This window comes from Castor canadensis, chromosome 12, assembly GCF_047511655.1.
Source record: "Castor canadensis chromosome 12, mCasCan1.hap1v2, whole genome shotgun sequence".
In the NCBI taxonomy this organism is placed as follows: Eukaryota; Metazoa; Chordata; class Mammalia; order Rodentia; family Castoridae; genus Castor; species Castor canadensis.
The window spans coordinates 59,504,545-59,529,969 of NC_133397.1; the positions used below are offsets into that span (position 1 = coordinate 59,504,545).

General features: G+C 34.7%; 1 protein-coding gene across 2 annotated transcripts in view; it reads left to right on the plus strand.

The window, feature by feature from the left end:
• The window catches only part of Aplf (aprataxin and PNKP like factor), a 104,376-nt gene that overhangs the window by 60,783 nt on the left and 18,168 nt on the right, over positions 1-25,425 (plus strand). For both annotated transcript variants that reach the window (XM_020177435.2, XM_020177434.2), the window contains exons 8-9: positions 7,054-7,179; positions 21,718-21,764. In XM_020177435.2, coding sequence (XP_020033024.1) covers positions 7,054-7,179; positions 21,718-21,764 — 173 coding nt within the window. The remainder of the gene's footprint in view (positions 1-7,053; positions 7,180-21,717; positions 21,765-25,425) is intronic.

Below are 25,425 nucleotides of genomic sequence, written 5' to 3' on the forward strand. Positions count from 1 at the left end.
TTAACACCCCACTATCATCAATAGATAGGTCATCCAAATAAAAATTTAATAAAGAAATCCTAGATCTAAAACATACCATAGATCAAATGGACCTAGTTGATGTTTACAGAACATTTTATTCAACTTCTACACAATATACATTCTTCTCAGCAGCCCAAGGAACCTTCTCCAAAATAGATCGTATCCTAGGACACAAAGCAAGCCTCAGCAAATATAAGAAAATAGAAATTATACCATGCATTCTGTCTGATCACAATGCATTAAAACTAGAACTGAACAACAAAAATAAAGGCAAAAAACATGCAAACAACTGGAAACTGAACAACTCATTGCTCAATGAACAGTGGGTCATTGATGAAATAAAAGAGGAAATTAAAAGTTTCCTGAAAGTCAATGAAAATGAAAACACAACCTACCAGAACCTATGGGACACAGCAAAGGCAGTCCTGAGAGAAAAGTTTATAGCCATGAGTGCATATATTAAAAAGACTGAAAGATCCCAAATCAATGACCTAATGATACATTGCAAACTCCTACAAAAACAAGAACAGGCAAATACCAAAACAAATAGAAGGAGAGAAATAATAAAAATAAGAGCTGAAATCAATGAAATAGAAACCAAAAAAAACCATACAAAGAATTAATGAAACAAAAAATTGGTTCTTTGAAAAAATAAACAAGATCGACAGACCCCTGGCAAACCTGACTAAAATGAGAAGAGAAAAAACCCAAATTGGTAGAATCAGGAATGCAAAAGGGGAGATAACAACAAACACCATGGAAGTCCAGGAAATCATCAGAGACTACTTCGAGAACCTATATTCAAATAAATTCGAAAATCTTGAAGAAATGGCCAGATTTCTAGATACTTAATGATCATCCAAACCTGAACCAAGAGGACATTAATCACCTGAATAGATCTATAACACAGAATGAAATTGAAGCAGCAATCAAGAGTCTCCCCAAAAAGAAAAGTCCAGGACCTGCTGGATTCTCTGCTGAATTCTATCAGACCATTAAAGAAGAACTGATACCAACCCTTCTTAAACTGTTCCATGAAATGGAAAGGGAAAGAAAACTGCCTAACACATTTTATGAAGTCAGTATTACACTTATCCCAACACCAAGCAAAGACACCTCCAAAAAGGAGAACTATATCCAATCTCCTTAATGAACATTGATGCAAAAAACCTCAATAAAATAATGGCAAACCGAATTCAACAACACATCAAAAACATTCACCACAACCATGTGGGCTTCATTCCAGGAATGCAGGGGTGGTTCAACATATGCAAATCAATAAATGTAATACACCACATTAACAGAAGCAAAGGCAAAAACCACTTGATCATCTCAATAGATGCAGAAAAGCCTTTGATAAGATCCAACACCATTTCATTATAAAGGTCTAAGAAAACTAGGAATAGGAGGACAGTACCTCAACCTTATAAAAGCTATATGTGACAAACCTACAGCCAGCATTATACCTAACGGTGAAAAACTGAAACCATTCCCTCTAAAATCAAGAACAAGACAAGGATGCCTACTATCCTCACTCCTATTAAACATAGTACTGGAATTCCTAGTCAGAGCAATTAGGCAAGAAGAGGGACTAGAAGGAATACAAATAGGTAAAGAAACTGTCAAAATATCCCTATTTGCAGATGATATTATCATATACCTTAAAGAACCAAAAAACTCTACTCAAAAGCTTCTAAACATCATCAACAGCTATAGCAAGGTAGCAGGATATAAAATCAACATAGAAAAATCATTAGCATTTCTATATACTAATAATGAACAAACTGAGAAAGAATATATGAAAACAATTCCATTACAATAGCCTCAAAAAAAATCAAATACCTAGGAGTAAACTTAACAAAGGATGTGAATGACCTCTACATGGAAAACTATAAACTTCTAAAGAAAGAGATTGAGGAAGACTATAGAAAGTGGAGAGATCTCACATGCTCATGGATTGGTAGAATCAACATAGTAAAAATGGCTATACTCCCAAAAGCAATCTACACATTTAATGCAATTCCCATCAAAATCCCAATGACATTCATCAAAGAGATTAAAAAATCTACCGTTAAATTTATTTGGAAACACAAGAGACCACAAATAGCCAAGGCAATACTCAGCAAAAAGAACAACGCTGGAGGTATCACAATATCTGACTTCAAACTATATTACAAAGCAATAGCAATAAAAACAGCATGGTACTGGCACAAAAACAAACATGAAGACCAGTGGAACACAATAGAGGACCCAGATATGAAGCCACACAATTATAACCAACTTATCTTTGACAAAGGCACTAAAAATATATGATGGAGAAAAGACAGCCTCTTCAACAAAAACTGCTGGGAAAACTGGTTAGCAGTCTGCAAAAAACTGAAACTAGATCCATGTTTATCACCCTATACCAGTATTAACTCAAAATGAATCAAGAACCTTAATATCGACCCCAAACTCTAAAGTTAGTACAGGAAAGATTAGTAAATACTTTGGAACTAATAGGTATAGGCAAGGACTTTCTCAATGGAACTCAGCAGGAGCTCAGCAACTAAGAGATAGCGTAGACACATGGGACTTCATAAAACTGAAAAGCTTCTGCTCAACAAAAGAAATGGTCTCTAAACTGAAGAGAACACCCACAGAGTGGGAGAAAATATTTGCCAGCTACACATCAGACAAAGGACTGATAACCAGAATATATAGGGAACTCAAAAAACTAAACTCTCCCAAAATTAGTGAACCAATGAAGAAATGGGCAAGTGAACTAAACAGAACTTTCTCAAAAGAAGATATTCACATGGCCAAAAAACACATGAAAAAATGCTCACCATCTCTATCCATAAAGGAAATGCAAATCAAACCACACTTAAGATACCACTTCACCCCTGTTAGAATAACCATCATTAGAAACACCACCAACAACAGGTGTTGGCGAGGATGTGGGGAAAAAGTAACACTTATACACTGCTGGTGGGAATGCAAACTAGTACAACCACTCTGGAAAAAAATTTGGAGGCTTCTTAAAAATCTAAACATGGATCTGATCTGCCATATAATCCAGCAATCCCACTCTTGGGGATGTACCCAAAGGAATGTGACACAGGTTACTCCAAAGGCACTTGCGCACCCATGTTTATTGCAGCACTATTCACAATAGCCAAGTTATGAAAACAGCCAAGATGCCCCACTATTGATGAATGGATCAAGAAAATGTATTTATATACAATGGAATACTGCTCAGCCATGAAGAAGAATGAAATCTTATCATTTGCAGGTAAATGGATGGAAGTGGAGAACATCATCCTGAGTGAGGTTAGCCAGGCCCAGAAGACCAAAAATCGTATGTTCTCCCCATATGCAGACTTTAGATCAAGGGCAAACACAACAAGGGGATTGGACTTTGATCACATGAGGAGGCAAGAGCACACAAGCGAGGTATGAAGATAGGCAAGAAACCCAAAAAAAACCAAGATAGCATTTGATATCCTCAATGCAAAGGAACTAATGCAGAAATTTTAAAGCAACAGAGGCCAATAGGAGAAGAGGACCAGGAACTAGAGTAAAGGTTAGTTCGAGAAGAATTAATTTAGAATGTAACACATATGTACAGGAAAGCAATGCAAGTAAACTCCCCGTATAGCTATCCTTATCTCAACTAGCAAAAACCCTTGGTCCTTCCTATTATTGCTTATACACTCTCTTCAACAAAATTAGAGATAAGGGCAGAATAGTTTCTGCCTGGTAGCAAGGGGGTAGGAGGAGAAGGAGGGGGTGGGGGAAAAGGAGGTGGTGGGGGGAAGGGGGGAATTGACCCAAACATTGTATGCACATATGAATAAAAGAAATAAAAAAAGAACTCAACTGCTAACATCAAACTTGGTGGTGCAATACTGAAGTTTTCCCCATGGTAGTAGGAACTAAACAAGTATGCCCACTATCAATATCTGCTCTTATTGAACATTCTAATAGAGATTATGGCCAGCACAGTAAGGCAAAAAAGAAAGAAAGAAAGAAGCAATATAGATTGGAAAGGAAGAAATAAAACCATAATTATTTATAAATGACATGACTGTATAATTTGAAAATTCAGAATAATTTTCAGATACAGTCTGAATCAATAAATGAATTTAGCACAGTCACTAGATTCAAAAATTAACCTTCATAAATAAACACATTTCTATATCTCAGCAACAAATATCAAAAGTTTTAAAATTAGAAATATTTACAGTAGTATCAAAACTTTAACTACTGAGAACTATAACTAGCAAAAGATGTCAGACATATACGATGATTATGGGGAGACAGTAATAAAACTTAAATGGGGAGTATGTTATGTACGTGAATTAGAAGATTCAGTATTGTAAAAATTAATATTTCCCCAAAATATTGACATACAAGTTCAAAGCAGTCTTTATCAAATTTCAGTAAGGTGCGTGCATGTGTATGTGTATGTAAGTTGACAAGCTAACTTTACAATGGAATATCAAATGATTTAGAATACTGAAACAATATTCAAGCCCAACTAAAAAGACTTTAGTTTTTTTATAAAAAAGCCATAATACCTAATGTAGTGTAGTGTTGATACAAGGATAGACAAATAGTGCAAAAGAAGACAGTCCCAAACCAATTCTTCATGGCTCTCTGTGTAAGAAATGTGCCACAACAATCTGTGAGTTAAGCATGAAATTTTGAACAATGTTTGGTAATTGACTATTTATATGAAAAATAGTAAATCTTAATTTCTGTTCCATACCTATCACAAAAATAAGTTTTTGATGAAATTTTTTTAAAAATTGACTAGAAACCATACAACAATAAGATTAGGAGGAAATTACAAAGGAGAATTTATTCATAGCATGGGGCAGAGAGAGATTTCCTACACATGATATAAAATAATCATAGTTAATACACATGATCAATTAAACAGAATTAAATTTGTCATTTTCATTAAATTGAAATATAATATTAAAAAGATAAAAGGTAAGCCATGTAGATGTTTATTATACATATGTCAAAGGACTTTCATCCACAATAAATAATAAGAAAATGGCTAATCAGTCAGTAAAGAAAAGAAGCAAAAAACACTTTACAAAAGAAGATATCCAAGTGATCCATAAGCATATAAAGAGATTTTAGGGATCATCAGTCATGAAGGAAATACATTAAAGCACAGTGCTACAGTTCAGGGGTTGTCAAACTTTTTAAAGGACCAAAAAGTAAAATACTACATGATTCCACTCACATGAGGTATTTTAGAGTAGTCAGATTCATGCAAACAAATTAGAATGACAAATCTTATAGAATTTTTTTTAATTGTTTTATTATTCATATGTGCATACAAAGCTTGGGTCATTTCTCCCCCCTGCCCCCACCCCCTCCCTTACCACCCACTCCGCCCCCTCCCTCTTCCCCCCACCCCCTCAATACCCAGCAGCTATTTTGCCCTTATCTCTAATTTTGTTGTAGAGAGAGTATAAGCCATAATAGTAAGGAACAAGTGTTTTTGCTAGTTGAGATAAGGATAGCTATACAGGGAGTTGACTCACATTAATTTCCTGTGCATGTGTGTTACCTTCTAGGTTAATTCTTTTTTATCTAACCTTTTCTCTAGTTCCTGGTCCCCTTCTCCTATTGGCCTCAGTTGCTTTTAAGGTATCTGCTTTAGTTTCTCTGCATTGAGGGCAACAAATGCTATCTAGTTTTTTAGGTGTCTTACCTATCCTCACCCCTCCCTTGTGTGCTCTCGCTTTTATTTTGTGCTCAAAGTCCAATCCCATTGTTGTGTTTGCCCTTGATCTAATGTCCACATATGAGGGAGAACATGCGATCTTTGGTCTTTTGGTAGGCATAGAATTTTAATTTTGCAAAATGGAAAATTGGGGGAATTGGTTGCACACTGTGAGTAATGCTTCACACTACCAAAGTATATTCTTACCAGTGATTAAGATGGTAAATTTTATATTATTTGGTTTTTTAACTACAGTTTTTTGAAGACCGTAGGCCACATTTGGCTTGCTGTCTGTCCATAGTGAGTTAATGTCTGCTGTAGTCAATCTCTGCTATAAATGCTGCTACGTACAAACAAAAAAAAACAAAAGAATTGATACCAAATGTTGATTAGGTTATTGAAAACCTGAAACTCTAATAACCACTTATGGAAATTTGGCAGTATTTATAGACCTGAGCATGCTCATATCCTATGGGCATTTCTAATTATATCCTTAGAAAAATGCATACCTCTGTATACCAAAAGGCTTACAGCAGAATAGTTATTGCAATATCTCTTATAAAAGTCAATAGCTGAAATGAACCCAAAAGTTCATCAACAGTAAAATGGATAAACTATAACAGTTGTAGAAAAGGAATACTACTCAATAATGGAAATGTACTACTACAATGCAACAGATTTATTTTAAATAAATAAATATATTTTCCAGTTTCTCATCTTAAATTTCTAATAGAGCAAAAAACCCACATAAGCAAAAGCTCTCTCAAATTTTAATAATTTTTAAGTGTAAAAGAGCCCGAGACCAACAAGTTTGAGAAACACTTTTAGAAGACAGGATAATTAGCTTTGCATAGTCAAATGGGTCTAATGGTTAGAGGGGGGCACCTGAAGACTTTCTAGAATATTCATAATCTGGGTTTTCTTATTTTAGCAGAGGATACATTGATGTCACTTTATTACAAGGTTTTAAAAGCTATATATACTTACGATACTTATATATACACTTATATACATATGTGCTACATAAATTAAGGTTTACAAATTGTCCTTTGGTATTCATTAGCCTGTCACATGACACTGGAAATTTATTATTTCCATATGAGTCCTGTACTGACTAGATATCATCAACTTTATGTCATCACCTCAGCATGTTGACGTCATCTCTGCTTATGTCATCAATATAGCAAGTTGGCTCATGTTCTGGGATAATCAGATGTGTTTGCTTGGTTTCTTCTATAGGCATTAAAAATCTAGAATAGCCTCTTACATTTTTCTTCTGACAGTATATTTATCTCCCCCCCCAGGAAGAATCCTGTCCATTTTCAACACTTCAGCCACCCTGGTGATAGGGATTATGGAGGTTTAGAAGTCGTGGGTCAAGATGAGACCGATGGTCGGCCTGAATGTCCCTATGGAGCATCTTGTTACAGGTAAGGAAATTGAAGTGCTTGGCTGTGCTTCTCCCCCTAAACTCTTGTTTACCCAGAGGAAACTGAGCAGCTTCTCATCTCAAGCCTATAACTTAGATTTTAAACTTGTATAGATTACTGATTTTCATTTTAATAGGTAGGATAGAATTTAGATAATTCTAAGCTAGAATTTTAGATAATTCTAAATTGATGTTAATTTTGTAAGTACCTAAAATTGTCTTCATTTCTAACTATCTAAAATACAAATAAAACTACTCCCAGCATACACTCTAATGAGACTCCCAGGTATGATATGTAAGTCCATTCGGTATGTTATCTCTGCCTGCCTCTGCTTTCTAACCTCCTACTATTCCACCATTCTTGCCAACATCTAAAACTCAGTCATAACAGAAGAGTAAGAGTACCTCTCCCCTGTGCTTCCACAGGATCTTGTCCTCCTTCAATATCATGCACAGACAGAACTTGTTTCCTAAGACTGTTTCTTTACAAGAATGTCTTCCATTCTGGGCTGAAGTATCATGACAGCAAGGACTCTTTATTTACCAGATGAATGAATTTTAATTGGACCAAATTACCAAAGAAAAAGTAGTGATTTCAGCCTTAGAGAGTTTAATACCACACAGCTATCTTAGATAATTTTGAATATAAATTACTGAACCTGTTTGGCTACCCTCAAGTTATCACTACTTCAGAAATTGTGGTTTTCAATAAGATGACAGAATAAGTTTCTGAGACTGGAAAAAGAAAAGAAAAGAAAAGCAGAAAGAGCATCTTGCATATATTAAGAGTGTATTATGAGCTGGGCACCAGTGGCTGACATCTGTAATCCTAGCTTCTTGGGAGGCTGAAATCAGGAGGAGCATGGTTCAAGGCCAGCCTGGGTAAACAGTTCTTGAGGCTCTATCTCCAAAATAACCAGAGCAAAATGGACTGGAGGTGTAGCTGAAGTAGTAGGAGCCTGCTTTGCAAGCACAAAGTCCTGAGTTCAAACCCCAGTCCCACCAGAAAAAAAAAAGTATATTATGATCAACTTTGTCAATAAACTTAAGAATTTAGAAGAAATTAACAAATTTCTAGGAAAATATAATTTTAAAAAGCAGATACAAGAAAAAATAGAAAATGAAATAATCCTATAACATTAGAGAAACTGAATACATAATTAAAAGCTTTCGAAAGAAATTATAGATCCTTTTGGTTTTAATGGCAAGTCCTCCAAATAGTTAAAAAAAAAAAACTCAATTTTTACATAAACTATTCCAAAGAAGATAAAAGAGGATATATTCCCCAACTCATATTTTTAGTTGATATCAAAATCCAGCAAAAATAATACAAGAATGAAAAATTATAGGACAAGTTTACTTTTGGATGTAGTTGTACCATGAAAAAAAAAGATTGAGGTAAGCAATTAAATAAAAAGGGGGAAATATATTATGACCAAATGGTGTTTATCTTAGGAATCCATGTTTTGTGTAGTATTTTAAAAAATGTAATTTACCACATCGTCAGAATAAGTAGGAAAGTTGAATAGCTGGCCTCCCCCCAAAAAACCTGACAAAAATTGGCATTTATTTATCTTAAAAACTGACTACAAAATAGGGATAGATGGAAGCTTTTGTACTTTAAAGGATATCCACAAGAAGTCTAGAAAATATCATACTCTGAAGTAAGATATTAAAAATTTCTAAAATCAGAAATGAGACATCAATGCCTGATATTACTACTTCAGTTCTTCACCGTATTCAAGATTTAAAGCAGTGTAGTAAGATAAGAAAAGAAAAATAGATAAGGACTGGAAAGAAAGAAATAAAACTTACAGTGTTCATAGATGGCATTATTGTACACATAGGACATACAGAATAGTCTACTGATGAATTATAAATATTACTAAGTGCTTAGCAAGGTTTTTGTTTTTTTTTTTTTTTTTTTTTTTCATTTTTCTTTTATTATTCATTTGTGCATACAAGGCTTGGTTCATTTCTCCCCCCTGCCCCCACCCCCTCCCTTACCACCCACTCCACCCCCTCCCGCTCTCCCCCTCAATACCCAGCAGAAACTATTTTGCCCTTATCTCTAATTTTGTTGTAGAGAGAGTATAAGCAATAATAGGAAGGAACAAGGGGTTTTGCTGGTTGAGATAAGGATAGCTATACAGGGCATTGACTCACATTGATTTCCTGTGTGTGGGTGTTACCTTCTAGGTTAATTCTTTTTGATCTAACCTTTTCTCTAGTTCCTGGTCCCCTTTTCCTATTGGCCTCAGTTGCTTTAAGGTATCTGCTTTAGTTTCTCTGCGTTAAGGGCAACAAATGCTAGCTAGTTTTTTAGGTGTCTTACCTATCCTCACCCCTCCCTTGTGTGCTCTCGCTTTTATCATGTGCTCATAGTCCAATCCCCTTGTTGTGTTTGCCCTTGATCTAATGTCCACATATGAGGGAGAACATACGATTTTTGGTCTTTTGAGCCAGGCTAACCTCACTCAGAATGATGTTCTCCAATTCCATCCATTTACCAGCGAATGATAACATTTCGTTCTTCTTCATGGCTGCATAAAATTCCATTGTGTATAGATACCACATTTTCTTAATCCATTCGTCTGTGCTGGGACATCTTGGCTGTTTCCATAACTTGGCTATTGTGAATAGTGCCGCAATAAACATGGATGTGCAGGTGCCACTGGAGTAACAGTCTTTTGGGTATATCCCCAAGAGTGGTATTGCTGGATCAAATGGTAGATCGATGTCCAGCTTTTTAAGTATTAGCAAGGTTTTTGAATACAAAAATCAATATATAAAATCAACCATATTTCCATATTCTAATACCAATTAGAAAATAAAAAATTAAAGATATTATTTATAGTAATATCAAAATGTATCTGGTTTGTAGGAATAAATATAATAAAATATAATTTTTAAATATAAAAAAGAGAGATGAAAACCTCTGTTGAGAAACTATAAAGCTTTATTGGCAAAAAAAATTTTAGGAAGACCTAATATAAAGACAGAAATGTGCATGATTCAATATTGTTAAATTACCTATTTTCATCAAATTAACTTATAGGCAAATCCATCACTGAATCCTTTGTGTAGAAATTTATATCATTCTGAAATTTATACAGATATGTACACTATCAAACATTGCCACTGCAATGTTAAATAATGAAGAACAAGTGGCAGGATTTGTTGTACCTGACAGTAATGAAAACAGTGTGGTGTGAGTACAAAGAAAAGTAGCAAGACCAGTACAGAGTAGAACCTAGAAACAGAACAATAAAGCTTTAAAGATAAATAAAAGGGAATTGTTTCATGATCCCAGAGTAGAGATTATTTCCTAAACAAGGTGTCAAAGCAGCAGTTAAAATGGAAAGCATTTAATTATTTGAATACATTAAAGTTAATATTTTTAAAATTCATCAGGACACTATATTAAAAGAGTGAAACAAGCTGGGCTTAATGATGTGTTCCTATAGTCCCAGCACAATCGAGAGATGAAGATCCTGTCTCAAAATAATTTCTCCATGGCCTTACCTGACTTCATCTATGTTAGTCATGGCTTTCTAAAGTATTAATGAGAACTGTCTTTATTAAGCAAATGACCAAATAATATTTTATAGTTAAAAGAAAGGGCAAGAAACCTTCAGAGAATGTGATTTGAAGAAATCATGAATTTTCCAGGTCAACAAGATAATGGAAGCATTAGATACTGCATACTCTCTCGTCACATTATCATTATCAGTTAGGCAAAAACATACCTGGTAGATTTATTTCATGTCATTGCTAAGCTGACCCAATGTTATATTATGATAAGTTTTAGTCCTTAACATTCTTGAGAATATTTTATTAGCCACATACTGTTTAGTGCTAGAAAATAAACCTACTCTAGCAGAATGATAACATGTTTAATTTAGTTTGCTTAAAAGCAAGTTTTCATGTATATGCCTGTCAGCTTTTTCCTATAGTCACATAAAAAAAGACATTAAAGTTTCACAAATCATAAAGTAAGCTACCAAAATCAGCAACAAATTATTATATTTAGAAAACTAGCCTGTTTTCCCTGAGGGGTGATATGTTTGGAAGGGGCATGAAATTCACAAGCTATAATATGTTTATTTGGTCATTATTTATTCTTTCAAAACTTGCCTCAACAAAACAGAGTAAGAATTATTCTCAAGTAAAAACAACTACTCTCAAATGAAACTGTAGGTTTATTTTTTTTTTTGCTTCCCAGTCTTAATGTTTTAATCTCTTGAATATGTACAAATAGGTTTCTCCTTTTTATATATCTAGGTAATCTTAGACATTATGTACCATGTTAAATAATCTTAGTCTTATATGTCAGCTAACTAAATTTAATGGTATTTTATTGTACTTCTAAGTACTATTGTGTTAGGGTCAAAGTTTTATTACTGTAAAGCAAACATGTAGACACAAAAATGTACATACGTGGGTATATTTCATCTGAAGCCATTCTATCCCATAAATAAAGTAGGTGAAAACAGATACTGATCACATAAACAAATGCACATTGTAGTAAAAATAAAGATTTCCACATCTCTAATATAGAAGGTTGGTGTTTATTTTTTTTCTAGACTACTGGCATTGTTAACATTTTCTCTGACTTGTTATACTTTTTTAATCTGACAAAATTACATTCCACTTGAAAAAATGATAATTTGAAAGAGCTAGTAGATGTTGTCACTTTAAGTCCCTTGCCCATTCAACTAATTTCTTTCTTTTGTTCTATACACTGATATTTGTCAGAAGACTCTTACTCAGTTTAATGGATTTGATTAGTTCAGGCACTTGTCTGAATTAGGACATTAGATACATAATGTCTAGCATCACCCAGTGATTGCTGTCCCTACCTCTGATTCACTCACTTCCTTTGGTGAGTAATAGGATTTTGTCAGGCATTACTCCTGTTCTTACATAAGTCCTCTTAAGGACTCAACTTAGGATATATATACATGTGAAAATGAATGGAATCCATGTTAACCAACTTCCTGTAAGAATGTAAAGTGAAACTAATGTACATCACCTTACAAAAAAATGGTTTTTTTTTAAAATAAAATCTTTGGCATTTATATATCATGCAAGTGAAAATGTTGGTACCTTAATGTTTTTTTCAGGAGTGTCCTACTTTTTTAAAAAAAATTTTATATCTGGTAAGAGGCATGCTAGAAGGAGGTGTATCAGTTATCAAGCATAAGTATTTCAGTATAAAATTGAGTCTGCATCACTGCCTGTATAATGTGAAAGAACTTAGTATTTCTCAAAGCATAGTTCATTTTTTTTCAATACAGATTTGATAGTATGTAAATTGTTGATCAGGGTTCATAGCTATAAGAATTCTTATTATTTCCTCTTTTATGTTTGAAAAGTGTTTGTTGCAGTATTGTCTTAATTGATCAAATATGTAGCTATTCACTTCAAACTACAAGATAATGATTTTTAGAATCCACTAATAAAAGAACATGAGCTTTTAGTGTAAATATAGATTATATTATTGAGGCCAAAAGAAGTAGATCTTCATAAGGATACTAATTGTTAGTTGAGGTTTCCAGAATCAGTATGTGAGGCTATCTTGGCTTAGAAACTTACTCCCAGAAGTCATATGTTAATGGTGCTTGGAAGTGGGGCATTTGGGAGGTAATTAAGATTAAATAAAGTCCTCATGGGGGTAGAGCCCCCATGACAGCATTAGTGAGCTTATAAAAAAGAGGAAGAGGCTTCCCCTCCTCCACATCCTGGGCTTCCTAGCCTCCAGAGTTATGAGCTAGATAATCCTCTATTCTTTATAAATGACCCAGTCTGTGCTATTCAGTGAGAGCAACAGAAATGGAATAAGAGAGAAGCTTAATGTTAATTACACATATAGTAATTTTCAGAGTTCTTTTGGCACAATTAGTAAATTATAGTGTTTTTTTGGGTTAAAAATTGAACACTTCCTGTTATGTTAGTTTACACTTTATTTATGTTAGCCAGCTTTATATGGCTATGACACATATCTGAGTCCATGATTGCGTGGCCCTGTAGCTTTGGGGTTGCAGTAGCACAGTTCATCATGGCATGGAGCATGTGCTGAGGAGGATGCTCACCCCACCGCCAGGCTGGGAAGCAGAAAAGAGAGAGGGGAAAGGGCCAGGGCCCCAATATGTCCTTCAAGGGCATGCCCCCTGTGACCTAACTTCCTTGGTCTCTGCCCTACCTCATAAAGGTTCCCCCACCTCCCAATGGCACTGCAGGTTGGAAACCAATCCTTTAGCATATGGGCCTTTGGGGAGTACTTTAGGTTCAAACTATAGCACTATTTAGTAAATTCTCTTCTTTCTCCTAAAGAGAAAGATATTTAGATATTTGGTAAAATGAGATTCACATTTTTGCTTTGGGTTTTAAAATAAGTATTGAATTAGCTATTTTGTTTTAATAAAAGCAAAATCTAGTTATGACTGTTTACTCACTGAGTAAATATTGAGCAGCAAATGTGCTAGCTACTATTCTTGGATCTGATATAAAACAGTTGTTTAGGTTAATTGATAATAATGGTATTAAGTTACCAGTTTTTTTGGTGATGTTATAGTTTCAGCTCAGGGCCTTGTGCTTGCTAGGCAGGCACTTCACCCATGCCTCTAGCCCTTTTTGTTTTTAGGTTATTTTTCAGATAGGGCAGCATGCTTTTTACTCAGGACCAGCCTCAGACCATGATCCTCCTACTTATGCTTCCCTCATAACTGGGATTACAGGTATAAAGTACTACATCTGGCTTGTTTATTGATACGAGGTCTTGCTACCTTTTTGTTCCAGCTGGCCTCAAACTGTAATCCTCCCAATCTCTGTTTTCTGAGTAGTTGGGATTATAGGTATGAGCTACCACACCCAACCTACCAGATTTTTTAAATAAATGGAAATAAAATTATTTTGTTCTTGGTGCCATTGTTTAGTTAATCTTTTGGTAGTTCTCTGTGATGGAAAGATAATGGGTTTTTTAATCATCAGATTTAGGTTCTAGTTAAGGTTTTGTTAATGCCAGAGCCATCTTTGTATAAGAACCTGGGTTTAGGTTCTTCATGAAAACATGGAACACAACGGAGACTGAATTCCTTGTGCTCTGGAGTCCTCCACTGTTGAGAGGAGCACAATATATTGATATCCGAGAAGTCAGCTTAGTTATGTTCCTGGCTACTCTCTAGCCTTCTTTACTGTCTGCTTTTCTTTCCTACTTACAGATATCATAGACCCAGGGCTCAATCTTGAATCACTTCCCCTCTCTATCTCTTTCTATTCTGTTCTTTCTTACTCAGTGAGCTAGTACGATTTAAAGCTCTAGATTCCCGAGTTTAAATACCTCTACCTGTGTGTGCAATAGGTGGTTCAAACTGCCACATCTGAAAAAGAGCTGTTGATTTTTATAGTCAGGACAGCTCTTTCCTGTTTCCCACCTCTGTAGATGACTCTACCATTCACATGGTGTTCAGACCCACAACCAAGAGGCACCCTGATTCTTCCCTTTCCTTCCATTGTTCATTCAATCCTGCCATTACACTCTTTAAAATATATTAGGAACCTGGATAGTTCTATCTCTACCACCTCAGTCATATAACTACCATCATCTTTGCCTGGAGTACCAAGTAGCTTCCTAACTGATACCCTTATTTTCTCTCTACTCTCCTGTGCTTCATTCTCTGCATATCAACCACAGTTTTTTTCTTTTTTTTTTTTATGGTATTGGGGTTTGAACTCACAATAAACCTTACCATGGCTTACTAGTTTTTCTGTGATTTCATTTCCTAGTATTGTCATCTTACTCATTCCCCTTGAGTGTGTTTTTCCAAATACCCTTGCTGTTTCCCCTTCAGGGATTTAGCAAACATGAAGACATTTGGTGTTTCTTTTCCTGAAGTCTTCTTTGGGTATTTATGTGATGCACCACCTTAGAAACACTTTCTCTGACCTCTACCCTGTAACTCCACAGTGTCACTCTCTATGCCCTTTGCTTTCATTTTCTTCATAATAATCACTTCCTGAAATTACATATATTTATCTATCTTACCCAGTGGCATATAAATCCCATGGAAGCAGAGACTGCTTGTCCACTACTGACTATGTTTCTGGAACCTAGAACAGTTCTTGACACATAGTATGTTTTCAGGTATTAATTTTTATTAATATTGTGAATAAAATGGATAGCAATAGGGCCTATTCTATTTAGTTCTGTTCAAACATTGTTTTTAGGATCATCATTAGGGCATATTAGAAAGGATCAAAATTTCCATTTGTTCATTATAGTTACATAGATTTATAAGTGTTTGTCATAATAGGAAATTTTATACAACACTATGTTTCCTATAGTTTTTAAATACTCTGTTACCTCAACTTTTTGTTATCATTTTATTCATTTATTTTTTTGCACTGGGGTTTTGAACTCAGCGCCTCATGCTTGCTGGGCAAATGCTCTTATTGCTTGAGACACTCCTCAACTGGAAAATGTTTATTTTAAAATATAGCAGGTCACAAAGCCCTGGTGTGGTATAAATGTGTAGCTTTATGTTTATAACTCAACCATTATGGTTAATAATTAACATCAATAAAAAAACCAGAGGATTTTGAGACCTGCCAAGTTTCAGAAGATGCCATTTGTGAAAAATGTTGATGTAAATCTTTTATGAATGAATGTTGATTAAGTAGCTCCATATACTATTAGGAAAAAGTTCTTGGTGGAATTTGGTGTTGCCCATGAAAGTTATTTCAAAAGCTCACATATCTCCAATGAGTGCTCCAGGGTTGTCACTTAGCCATGAAATAGGCTTATATGTAAAAGACAGTTTGGCTTATTATGAAATAACGGATTATTGAGAATGGAATATGCACAGCCAATTGTTAGAAATTCTTATATAAATGTGTGATATATGATTGGTGAAATGTTCAACCAGAATTGGATGTTTTGTTAAAGGAGAATTCAGACATTATTTGCCAATTACTGTTACAAGCACACTGGATTTCCAGATATTGTTGAATAACTTAAAGTGAAATTTATTTTATGTCTATAAAATGACTATGAAATGCTTAATAGCCTAAGCTTATATATGTTATAAACCTTTCCCCTGTGAGGAAACTAGTGTTCTCCTTGCTTTTCAGATGAAGAAAGAGACATCATGGACTTGCCCTAAATCACACAATCAATAATGTTTAGCTTGAATTCAGGTTGTTAATTCATATTCTGAAAGCTGAGCCTCTTCTATTACTGACCTGAAGTTTAAAAGGCCAGATGAGAGGTCTAAGATGCAGTGGCAGCTCTCTGCTAAGCATCTGTGAAAGACTCTCAGTGTTCCTGGCTGAACTGTGTGATTGATTGACTAGAGCTAAGTGTCTTACAGTGCTGAGCAGTCTGAACCTCAGGAACCTGATTGCAGTGAACTCTGATTAATATGGTTGTCAGATTTTCATTGTTTCTGGGGAAGCAATATGAATTGTTAATGGTAGGAAATTCTAACATATTTTAGTCTTAGGTTTATGTAAAAAGATTCAGTAAGTCCTTCGACTATTAACTTTGTGAGCACAAAACAATTTCAGCACGTTGACAGTCTTTTTAACCTAACAAGAGTGGGATATAGCCAACAGAAAAATGCTTTTCAAAGGACTACTGGTCTCTGAGAAACATCAGGAATCATAGATTAAATTTAACTAAAGAAAGTTCATTTTCATTCTAGAAATTATTAGAAACAGTTTTGTGCACCAAGCAATGAGAATTTAAAACTTGTTTGTACTGCAAATGATTCTTTTTTAAACTATCAGTTTTCTTAAGTAGTAGTGAAGATAGCAAAAGTAGGTATCTTTTTTCCTATTTAATAGAAAAATGCAGCAGATGACATTCTTTTCTATGTAGAGAAAATCCTAAAGACAACATCAAATATTTGTTCACAAATAAATTAATTCAGTAAAGTTGGAGGATATAAAATCAACAAAAAGTCAGTATCATATATAACAGTAAACTATCCAAAAGAAAATCAGGAAAACAACCCCATTTATAATAGCTACCAAAAATGAAACACATAGGAATAAATTTGACTAAGGAGATGAAACTTGACCAAGGATGTAAACACTGAAAACTATATAACAATGATGGGAAAAATGAAAAAGTCACAAGTAAGTGAAAAAGGTATCTGGTACTTATGAATTAGAAGATTTACTATTGTTAAAATGTTCATACTACCCAGAGTGATCTGCTAATTCATTGTAACCACTATCAAAATTCCAATGATATTCTTCACAGAAATAGAAAAACAATTCTAAAATTTGCATGGAACCATAAAAGACCCCAAATAGTCAAAGCAATTTTGAGCAAAATGAACAAATCTGGAGGTACCATACTACCTGACTCAAAATAAATGCCAACAGATGTCAGTTATCTTAACTTCTGTTAAGATAACTTAACAAGAAGAAGTTCATGTTGGTTCATGAACTATACTTGAGTCTCAGTGTAAACTCATTTGTTCCGTTTCCTTACTGTTTTTTAAAGCCCGACATTTAGTGACTTGAGAGTTTCTAAAGCAGCTTTTGAAGGAGGCTGTAGCAAACAATTGAGACAATATTTAACTGAGTAAATCCGGCTCAACTGTTCAGGACAAATTGGGAAATGGTAAGGAGTGCTTGACACCTGAAGTAAATGTATTTCAATATGGGCAGGTGACCAGGAAATAGTGAAGAGGTCTGGTAGAGGTGAATAATTTCAGGTTGTAATGCACTTGTGCATGGAAGCAATGTTTGGAATCTCTCTGTGTAGCTATCCTTATGTCAACTAGCAAAAATGCTATGTCTTTCTTATTATTGCTTATGTCTATTCTTCAACAAAATTGGAGAAAAGGGAAGAACAGGTTCTGCCTGGAAGTGAGGGGTGTGTGGAAGGGAGAGGGAGGAGGTGGGGGGCAGTGGATAGAGGTGGCCCAAACAATGTATGCACATATGAATAAATGAATAAAGAAAAAATGTATTCAAAGGAAGGAGTCTGTTAATAATAATAATAAATAATGCATCCATGTTGAATGTATTAACACGTGAAGGATCTTGATGAAGATATATGGAACTTCAATGGTCTATTCTTGCCTACATTTTAGTAAGTTTGAAATTTTTTTCAAAATAAAAAATTACCAAATATATTAGTTTTCTCTTCACTGTGACCAAAATACCATAAACAACTTAAGGGAAGAAAGATGTATTTTGGAAGCAGAAAGAGAGAGGGAGAAAGGGGCTAGGGACAAGATACCCTAGGAACCTCCCAGTGACCTATTTCCTGCAGCTAAGCCCCACTTACTATAGTTTCCAGAACTTCCAAAACTAGTGCCACCAGCTGGGGACCAAGCCCCAAACATATGAGTCTTTTAGAGGGACATATCCAAACTATAACATCAAAAAAAAAGTCTCAAATGACCAGTAATCTTTTTTCTAGATTAAAGATAATGAGTATCTGTGGTATTAATGTCCTCACTTTCCTGTTCCTTCTTCCCTGATACCCAGTATTAATTGTATGACAAGGGCTGAATTTAACAAGTCAGTGGCTTACACTAGTGTGCTCAGTAGGGAAAGATCTTCAAATCATCACTCCAGCTGTGTTCATTTGCAGTTCTCTTCATCACATCTAAGTTATCCAGTTTATTTTTCTCAGTTGAAATTTCCTTTCCATCAAAAGGTCAGATCTGGGTTAATTACTCCAACCACACAATCTCGTGTAGAATCTTTCTTCCACTCAAAACTGTTGAGGTATGACCCCAATTAACTGTGCAGTTGCATTCTTGTTCTGTTTAATGCTCACATGGTAGGAAAAGTTACCAAAAAAATAAAAGATATTAGTAATAGTATCTAGGTGTCACTGACATATTACACAGTGTTTGACATATAATAAATACTCTGTGACTATTTCTTGAATTAATCAATGAGCCAGTGGTTAACATTAATTACTTACCACCCACAAGCACTCAGGCTAAGGACGTACTGTGTGTTAACTCTTGCAGTCTCACAACAGCTTCATGTGAGTAGGGGTTCTATAGTTACCCCCTTTTACAAACTGGGAAACTGAACTTAGGCAGCCTATAAGGAGGTGGCTGAACCAAGATTATAATTGGATCTTTCTCATTTTCAACAATAGCATTTCTATCTATAGAATTTTTGAGTGTTTTGAGGGTCAGTCTGTACATAAAAAATGTTTAGTGGGGGTTTTTTGGATTAATTTTAAATTACTCTTGGTTGGACAGGGAGGATCTTCCTTTTCATGTTTTTTGAGTTAAACCTGGGTTGATGGTATAATAAACACACTATCTGCATGTGATTGTTTATAATTGAACTGTAAACTAGCCAAAAATAAAATTTAAAATTCAGTTCCTTGGCTCACTTACCATTTCAAATGGTCAGTGGCCACATGTAGTCATTGTCTAACAGCACAGATAAAGAAAATTTTTGTCACCAGAGAAATTCTACTGGAGAATGTTAAAATGATTCTAGGGTTTTCAGCTTCAACTCTTCCAAGTGGCATCAGTTAAAGCCTGTCATGGAAAACAGGTTCCATGATTACAACAGCTTTCAAGTGATAACACTATTTTTCTGGATTTTTATCAACTAATTTCAAGTTATGTTTTTATAATTACTTCCTATTGCCCAATAAAGTATGACGGAGGTAAAGAAAATATATGGAGCAAATGTAAAATGATAGGTGCTGCTGGAGACAAGAAGACAAGTATTTGTAAAGCAAATGGTTCTGTATGATTAGAAATTATTTTTACTTTGTTCATCAGTATTTTAGTAGTGTCAAATGTACAGAAGAGACAAATACAATACTTTTTAAATATTTTTATTAAAAAAATTTATATACAAAGTGTGCCTTTTTTAATTATAAAAGAAGAGCAATCATATTTTTTCATACTAATCTCATGAAAAGGAATTTTTAAATGAAAGATTTATTCATCTGATTACTACAGAACTTTTTAAAATACAGTTCCTTAATTTGCCCAGATCTCTGTCTTAATATGGTTATTAGCTGACTTGGAAAATGTAGACCCTGAGCAAGAACTTTATGTCCTTAGGTTCCAGGAACTGCACTGACCACTCGAAAGTCATTTCCCTGCCGTTTGCATCTGATGATTCATAAACTAGGGCCAAGGTTAGAGATCTGCTTCCTGAGTCTGTTGCCACTTTTATCCATTGGGATGGAAGTAGAAACGTAAAGTTGAATGTGAGAACTTGCAGAAGAATTTAGATACATATATTATATGGATTTTTATATTATATATAAATCATATAATTTTTTAAAAGTTGCATAATTGCCTCATTTCAAAGAAAAGCAATGAAGAACAAGGGATATTTAGTCTGTGAAGGAGAAGGCCTAAAGCTTGACTTAGTACTTGTTTCCTAAAAGATGTCATAAGGGGGTATTATTTCCCATCCTCACAGAAAGTTGTTCTTGTTTTTCAAATAAGAAAATTACTCCTTGAGTTCAAACCCCAGTACCACCAAAAAAAAAAAAAAAAAAAAGAAAATTATTCTTTAATGTCTACCTTGCCTCTGCTCTAGACTGTCCCCTTAAGGGCAAGAATGTGTATCTTGTCAAACATTTTAGCTTCATTGCCAGCTTAGAGCCAGAATATAGTGAAACATTCAGCAATACTTTCTGAATGAATGAATGAATAAAACTTCATCATGTAAAAATAATCAAGCATATTAAAAAGCTGTACAGCTTAGCACATATCTATGGGTAGCATACCCCAGTCCTTTGTTGGTCCCTTAAGAAAGGGGTGCTAATCAAGTGGATCATCATTAGCCAACTGTTTGGATTTTTGCTACCAGCACAGTTTCACATTATCTGGAGAATTTGTGTGTGTATGTGTGTGTGTGTGTGTGTGTGTTACGCCGTAACATTTGTTTAAGTAATATAAGTGATGATCATGAGTGCATCTTATGAAAAATAGATGTTCAAATAGTAGTTTCTGTTTGACTACAGAATATGTTATTTGAATTTCTCTATATAATTGACTTTCTTGTTTTCTCCTGACAAATTACTGGTGTTTTTTGGAGAGGTATTTGTTGAATGTTTCTTTCCTCTGGATTCAACAAAAGCTTTAGAAGTATCTTTCTGGACAGTATGTATGTGTGTGTGTGTGTATGTGTGTATGTTACATAGATATGTAGATGTTTATACACATACTGGATATTTGTGTTATAGTTTTCATTATTTCGACTTATTTTTATTTATATGAGCTGACATTTTAAAAATATACTATATCTTACAAACATGATAAATTGTGTTTTGTCTCATCTTGTCTTTCTGGAGTGTAAGTTCTTAAGGTATGAACTTTATCCTGCTCACTACTTTATCTTTGTATCTAGCAATGTACCTGGCATGGAACTGGCATTCAGTGAATACTGTAATTAAACGGCAAATACTATTTAGTAAGAGACTTGTTAGGGACTACTTTTATTTTAAGTTACTTAGTGTTCTAGTTTATTTTAAGTATCTTAATAATTTCTAGTAACTGGAAAACTTCTTTTTCTTTTTCAGGAAGAATCCCCAGCACAAGATAGAATATAGACATAGTGCACTTCCTGGTATGTAATTTTATTTCAGGAAACTCAGAAACCTTTGACTCTCTGGATTCGTAGAAAAAATAATGAACTTCACTCCTGTGAAATTGTGACTTAGCTCACAATCTTACCCTTGAACCAATCTCTAAGGCTACTGATTAGTTTGAACCAGGTTAGAGTCACCTTCAAAGCCATACGAATCTCTAATAGAAACTAAGGCTTTAGGTAAGGGCATCAAATGTCCATCTATTTACATCAGTCCATTTTACCTTCTGTTTCTCCTGTTTCTGAACTCTAATACTTTTCCATTCAACAATTTCTGGTTTCTTTGTATCACTTATATAATGCAGAACCCAATTCAGCAAACCATATCTCTGCCCACAAATGAAAGAGTAAAATGTATACTAACTAGGCTGTGCTCACTTGCACTTGTACATATGTACATAAAACCAATTTCTGACAACGTGATGAAAATAATATCATAATGAGAAAATGCCATTTGATATTTCTTACTGTAACACAACTTTTTGCTTTAATACTCTTATATAAACATGTTCCCTTTATCTCAACTAACAGAGTCTGGAAGTTTTGTTATATGGTAGACTTTCTTTACTGGACTGTATCTAATGATGTAGCCTTTGTGGCAGTTCAAGTAGTTTCTAATAATGATGAAATAATATTTGATTAAAACTAAGTTGTATTGACAAATTATGGCATTGTCCAATAAAGGATATTTGTAAAACTATTTATAGAAAATAGGAACTATTTACTTAAAAGCTATCAATATACATCATATAACATAATTTAAAACACTTGAATTTTCTTTGAAATTTTTCTTGGAATTATCATTGAAGTATTTTCTGAATGAAGTATATATACTAGAACAATTAACAAATAACAAAAATCTTTTTATTTCACTCTAAAGTCAGTTTTTCTTAACAACGAAAAGTATACATACTTTAAGCAATAGTTTTTAGCTTTATATACAGTCCCCCTTTACTAGTCCTTACTAGTAAATTTACCCAAACTTTCCACATTTTTGCTTTCCATTGTTGTAGTTACCTGCAGTCAACATTGGTCTGAAAATATCAAATAGAAAAGCTCACAAATAAAGAATTTATAAGTTCTCTCACTATACTCTATATTTCACAATGAATACATATATAACTTCTATTGTAGTATATTGTTTTGTTTATTCTAGTTTACTGTCATTGTTAATTGATTATTGTGCCTAACTATAAACTTTATTATAGATATGTATATATAGGAAAAATCATAGTGTAAATAGGGGTCACTACTAACTGTGGTTTCAGGCATTCTCTGGGGTCCTCAAAATATATCCCCTGAAGATAAGGGGGACTACAGTATGTACTTTCAGGAGTTGTTATGTGCTAGTATAGTCAGAATATCTCTTCCCCCTCTAAAACCTAAATTGAAGGTCTGGAATATGTCAAATATTAAATTAATTGCTAAGTTCTCATAATTCCTGATTTAGAGATAGTGAACACAGATACTTGTTTTTATCAACTCCCAAATCATTAAAGTTTAACATTACCCAAAATCATGTTTACTACTGGATTTCATTTTGATAATCCCATATATATCAGTTAATGTATACATATACACATTCATGCATATATATATATATCAGTTCATTTACTTACTTGTGTTATGTCTTCCATGTGAGCAAGGTTACAGAGGTATGAGAAAAAGCTCATTACCATGAACTAGCTCTGGCTCTCCCTGCTTGTGGTGAAGTACTCTGAAATCTTGAAGGAAAGGAAAGGAGCACTGTTTGATGGGGTTTTTTGGGTTTTATTAATGGGAACTTTAAGTTGGTCATTAGTGGTAAGAGTTCAGTCATCATTATTTGTTTCTTGGCTTTAGTGGGCTTAGGACATCCCAGATAAAGTGAATAATAGACCATCAAGGACACTGAAGAATAAATGTTGTGTTTAGACTTAGCAAATAGATCATCTTAACTGACAGATAGTGTCTATACTCTCTGAATAAATGTTACTGAAAAGGCATATTGACACCAGATTATAGGAGCTCTGAAAGGCTAGACCAAAGATATGGGCATTTTGGTAAATCATGAGGAGCCAGCATTTTCCAAAAATAAAGTTGTTGATGATGAGCAGTCTAAATTGGAGTCAGGGAGGTTTTTCTGGAGATTAGGTATGTACTTGAATAAGGGGCCAAAACTAGGGTGGCCACCATGAGAGTGAAAGTGAGATTTGGAGACAAGAAAAAAAATTTTCAAATTTATTATTTTTTTTATTATTGTGCTAGGGGTACATTATGACTTTTACAAAAGTTTTTATAATATGTCATAGCTGAATTCACCTCCTCCATCATTCTCCTTTACCCATCCTCCCCCCATTCCTGGGATAGTTTCAACAGGTCTCATTTTCTCTATTAACACTCATGTGTACACAATATTGGCAACATATTCACCCTTCTACACGCTCTCCCCATATACTCCCCCCTCCCACTGGAGCCAACCCACTAGGCAGAACGTGTTCTGCCATCTTGTTCTATGTATTTGTTTAAAAAAAAAACACCATATATGTAACATTTTTGTTTAAGATAGCTATAAAGGAAGTTTCCTTGTGAAATTTCCACGTTATACATGTATTATAACCTAAATTGGTTCATCTCCTCTATTTTTCTCCTTTCTACCTTAGTCCCCTTCTTACAGTTATCTCAATGGGCTTACAAATTCTATATTTGTTCCTGTATAGAAAGTACATCAACCATATTCACCTTCTTAACTGCCTTCATTTACCCTCCCTCTCTCATTAGTGACCTCTCCTTAGCATAGTCTGTTTTTCATAATATTGTTTATATTCCACATATGAGAGAAAACATGCATGTTTGGCCGGTGGGCAGCCACTCCATGGTGATCAGGGACTCTCTGCTCACTTTCCACTTGTCCCCTCCTTCCCTTCATGATTACCATGGCAACTCCTTTTGGCAGGCAATGGGTCCTGACCCATGTTACCCCGAGCTCCTCCCCACCAAACCTCGACCTATCCCGATGCTGCATAATACCTTAAGCTCTTGACTTCACCCAGGATATAAAAACTGGGCTGCCATTTCTCCGGCGCGACTTCTCCGCCCCGGCCCTGCTCTTTGGGGACAGTGAACCTCGCCCGAGAGCGTGCTCTCAATAAAGCCTGCTTAAAGCCTGCTTGCTTTATTATTTGGCTCCAATTTGGCCTTCCCATCAGCGTCGACCTAACAATGCAGTCTTTGGCTTTCTGAACCTAGCTAACCTCACTTAAGATGATGTCCTCCAGTTCCACCCATTTACCTGCAAGTGACAAAATTTCATTCTACTTTATATCTGAATAAAATCCCATCATGTATAAATACCACATTTTCTTTCTTTCTTTCTTTTTTGTGTTGTGCTGGGTGGGGATACATTGTAGCATTTACAAAGGTTCTTACAATGTATCAAATATATCATACTTTAATTCACCCCCTCCACTGCTCTTCTTCATCCCCACTCCCCCTCACTTCATCCCCACTCCCGGTGATTCCAGGAACAATTTGAACACATATCAGTTTTGCATTTATATACATGTGTATACATTATTTGCACTGTATTTATCCTCCTACCCCTTTCCCCACAACATTTCCCCTCCCACAAGTGGCAGCCCCCTCCCCCTGAACCTGTTCC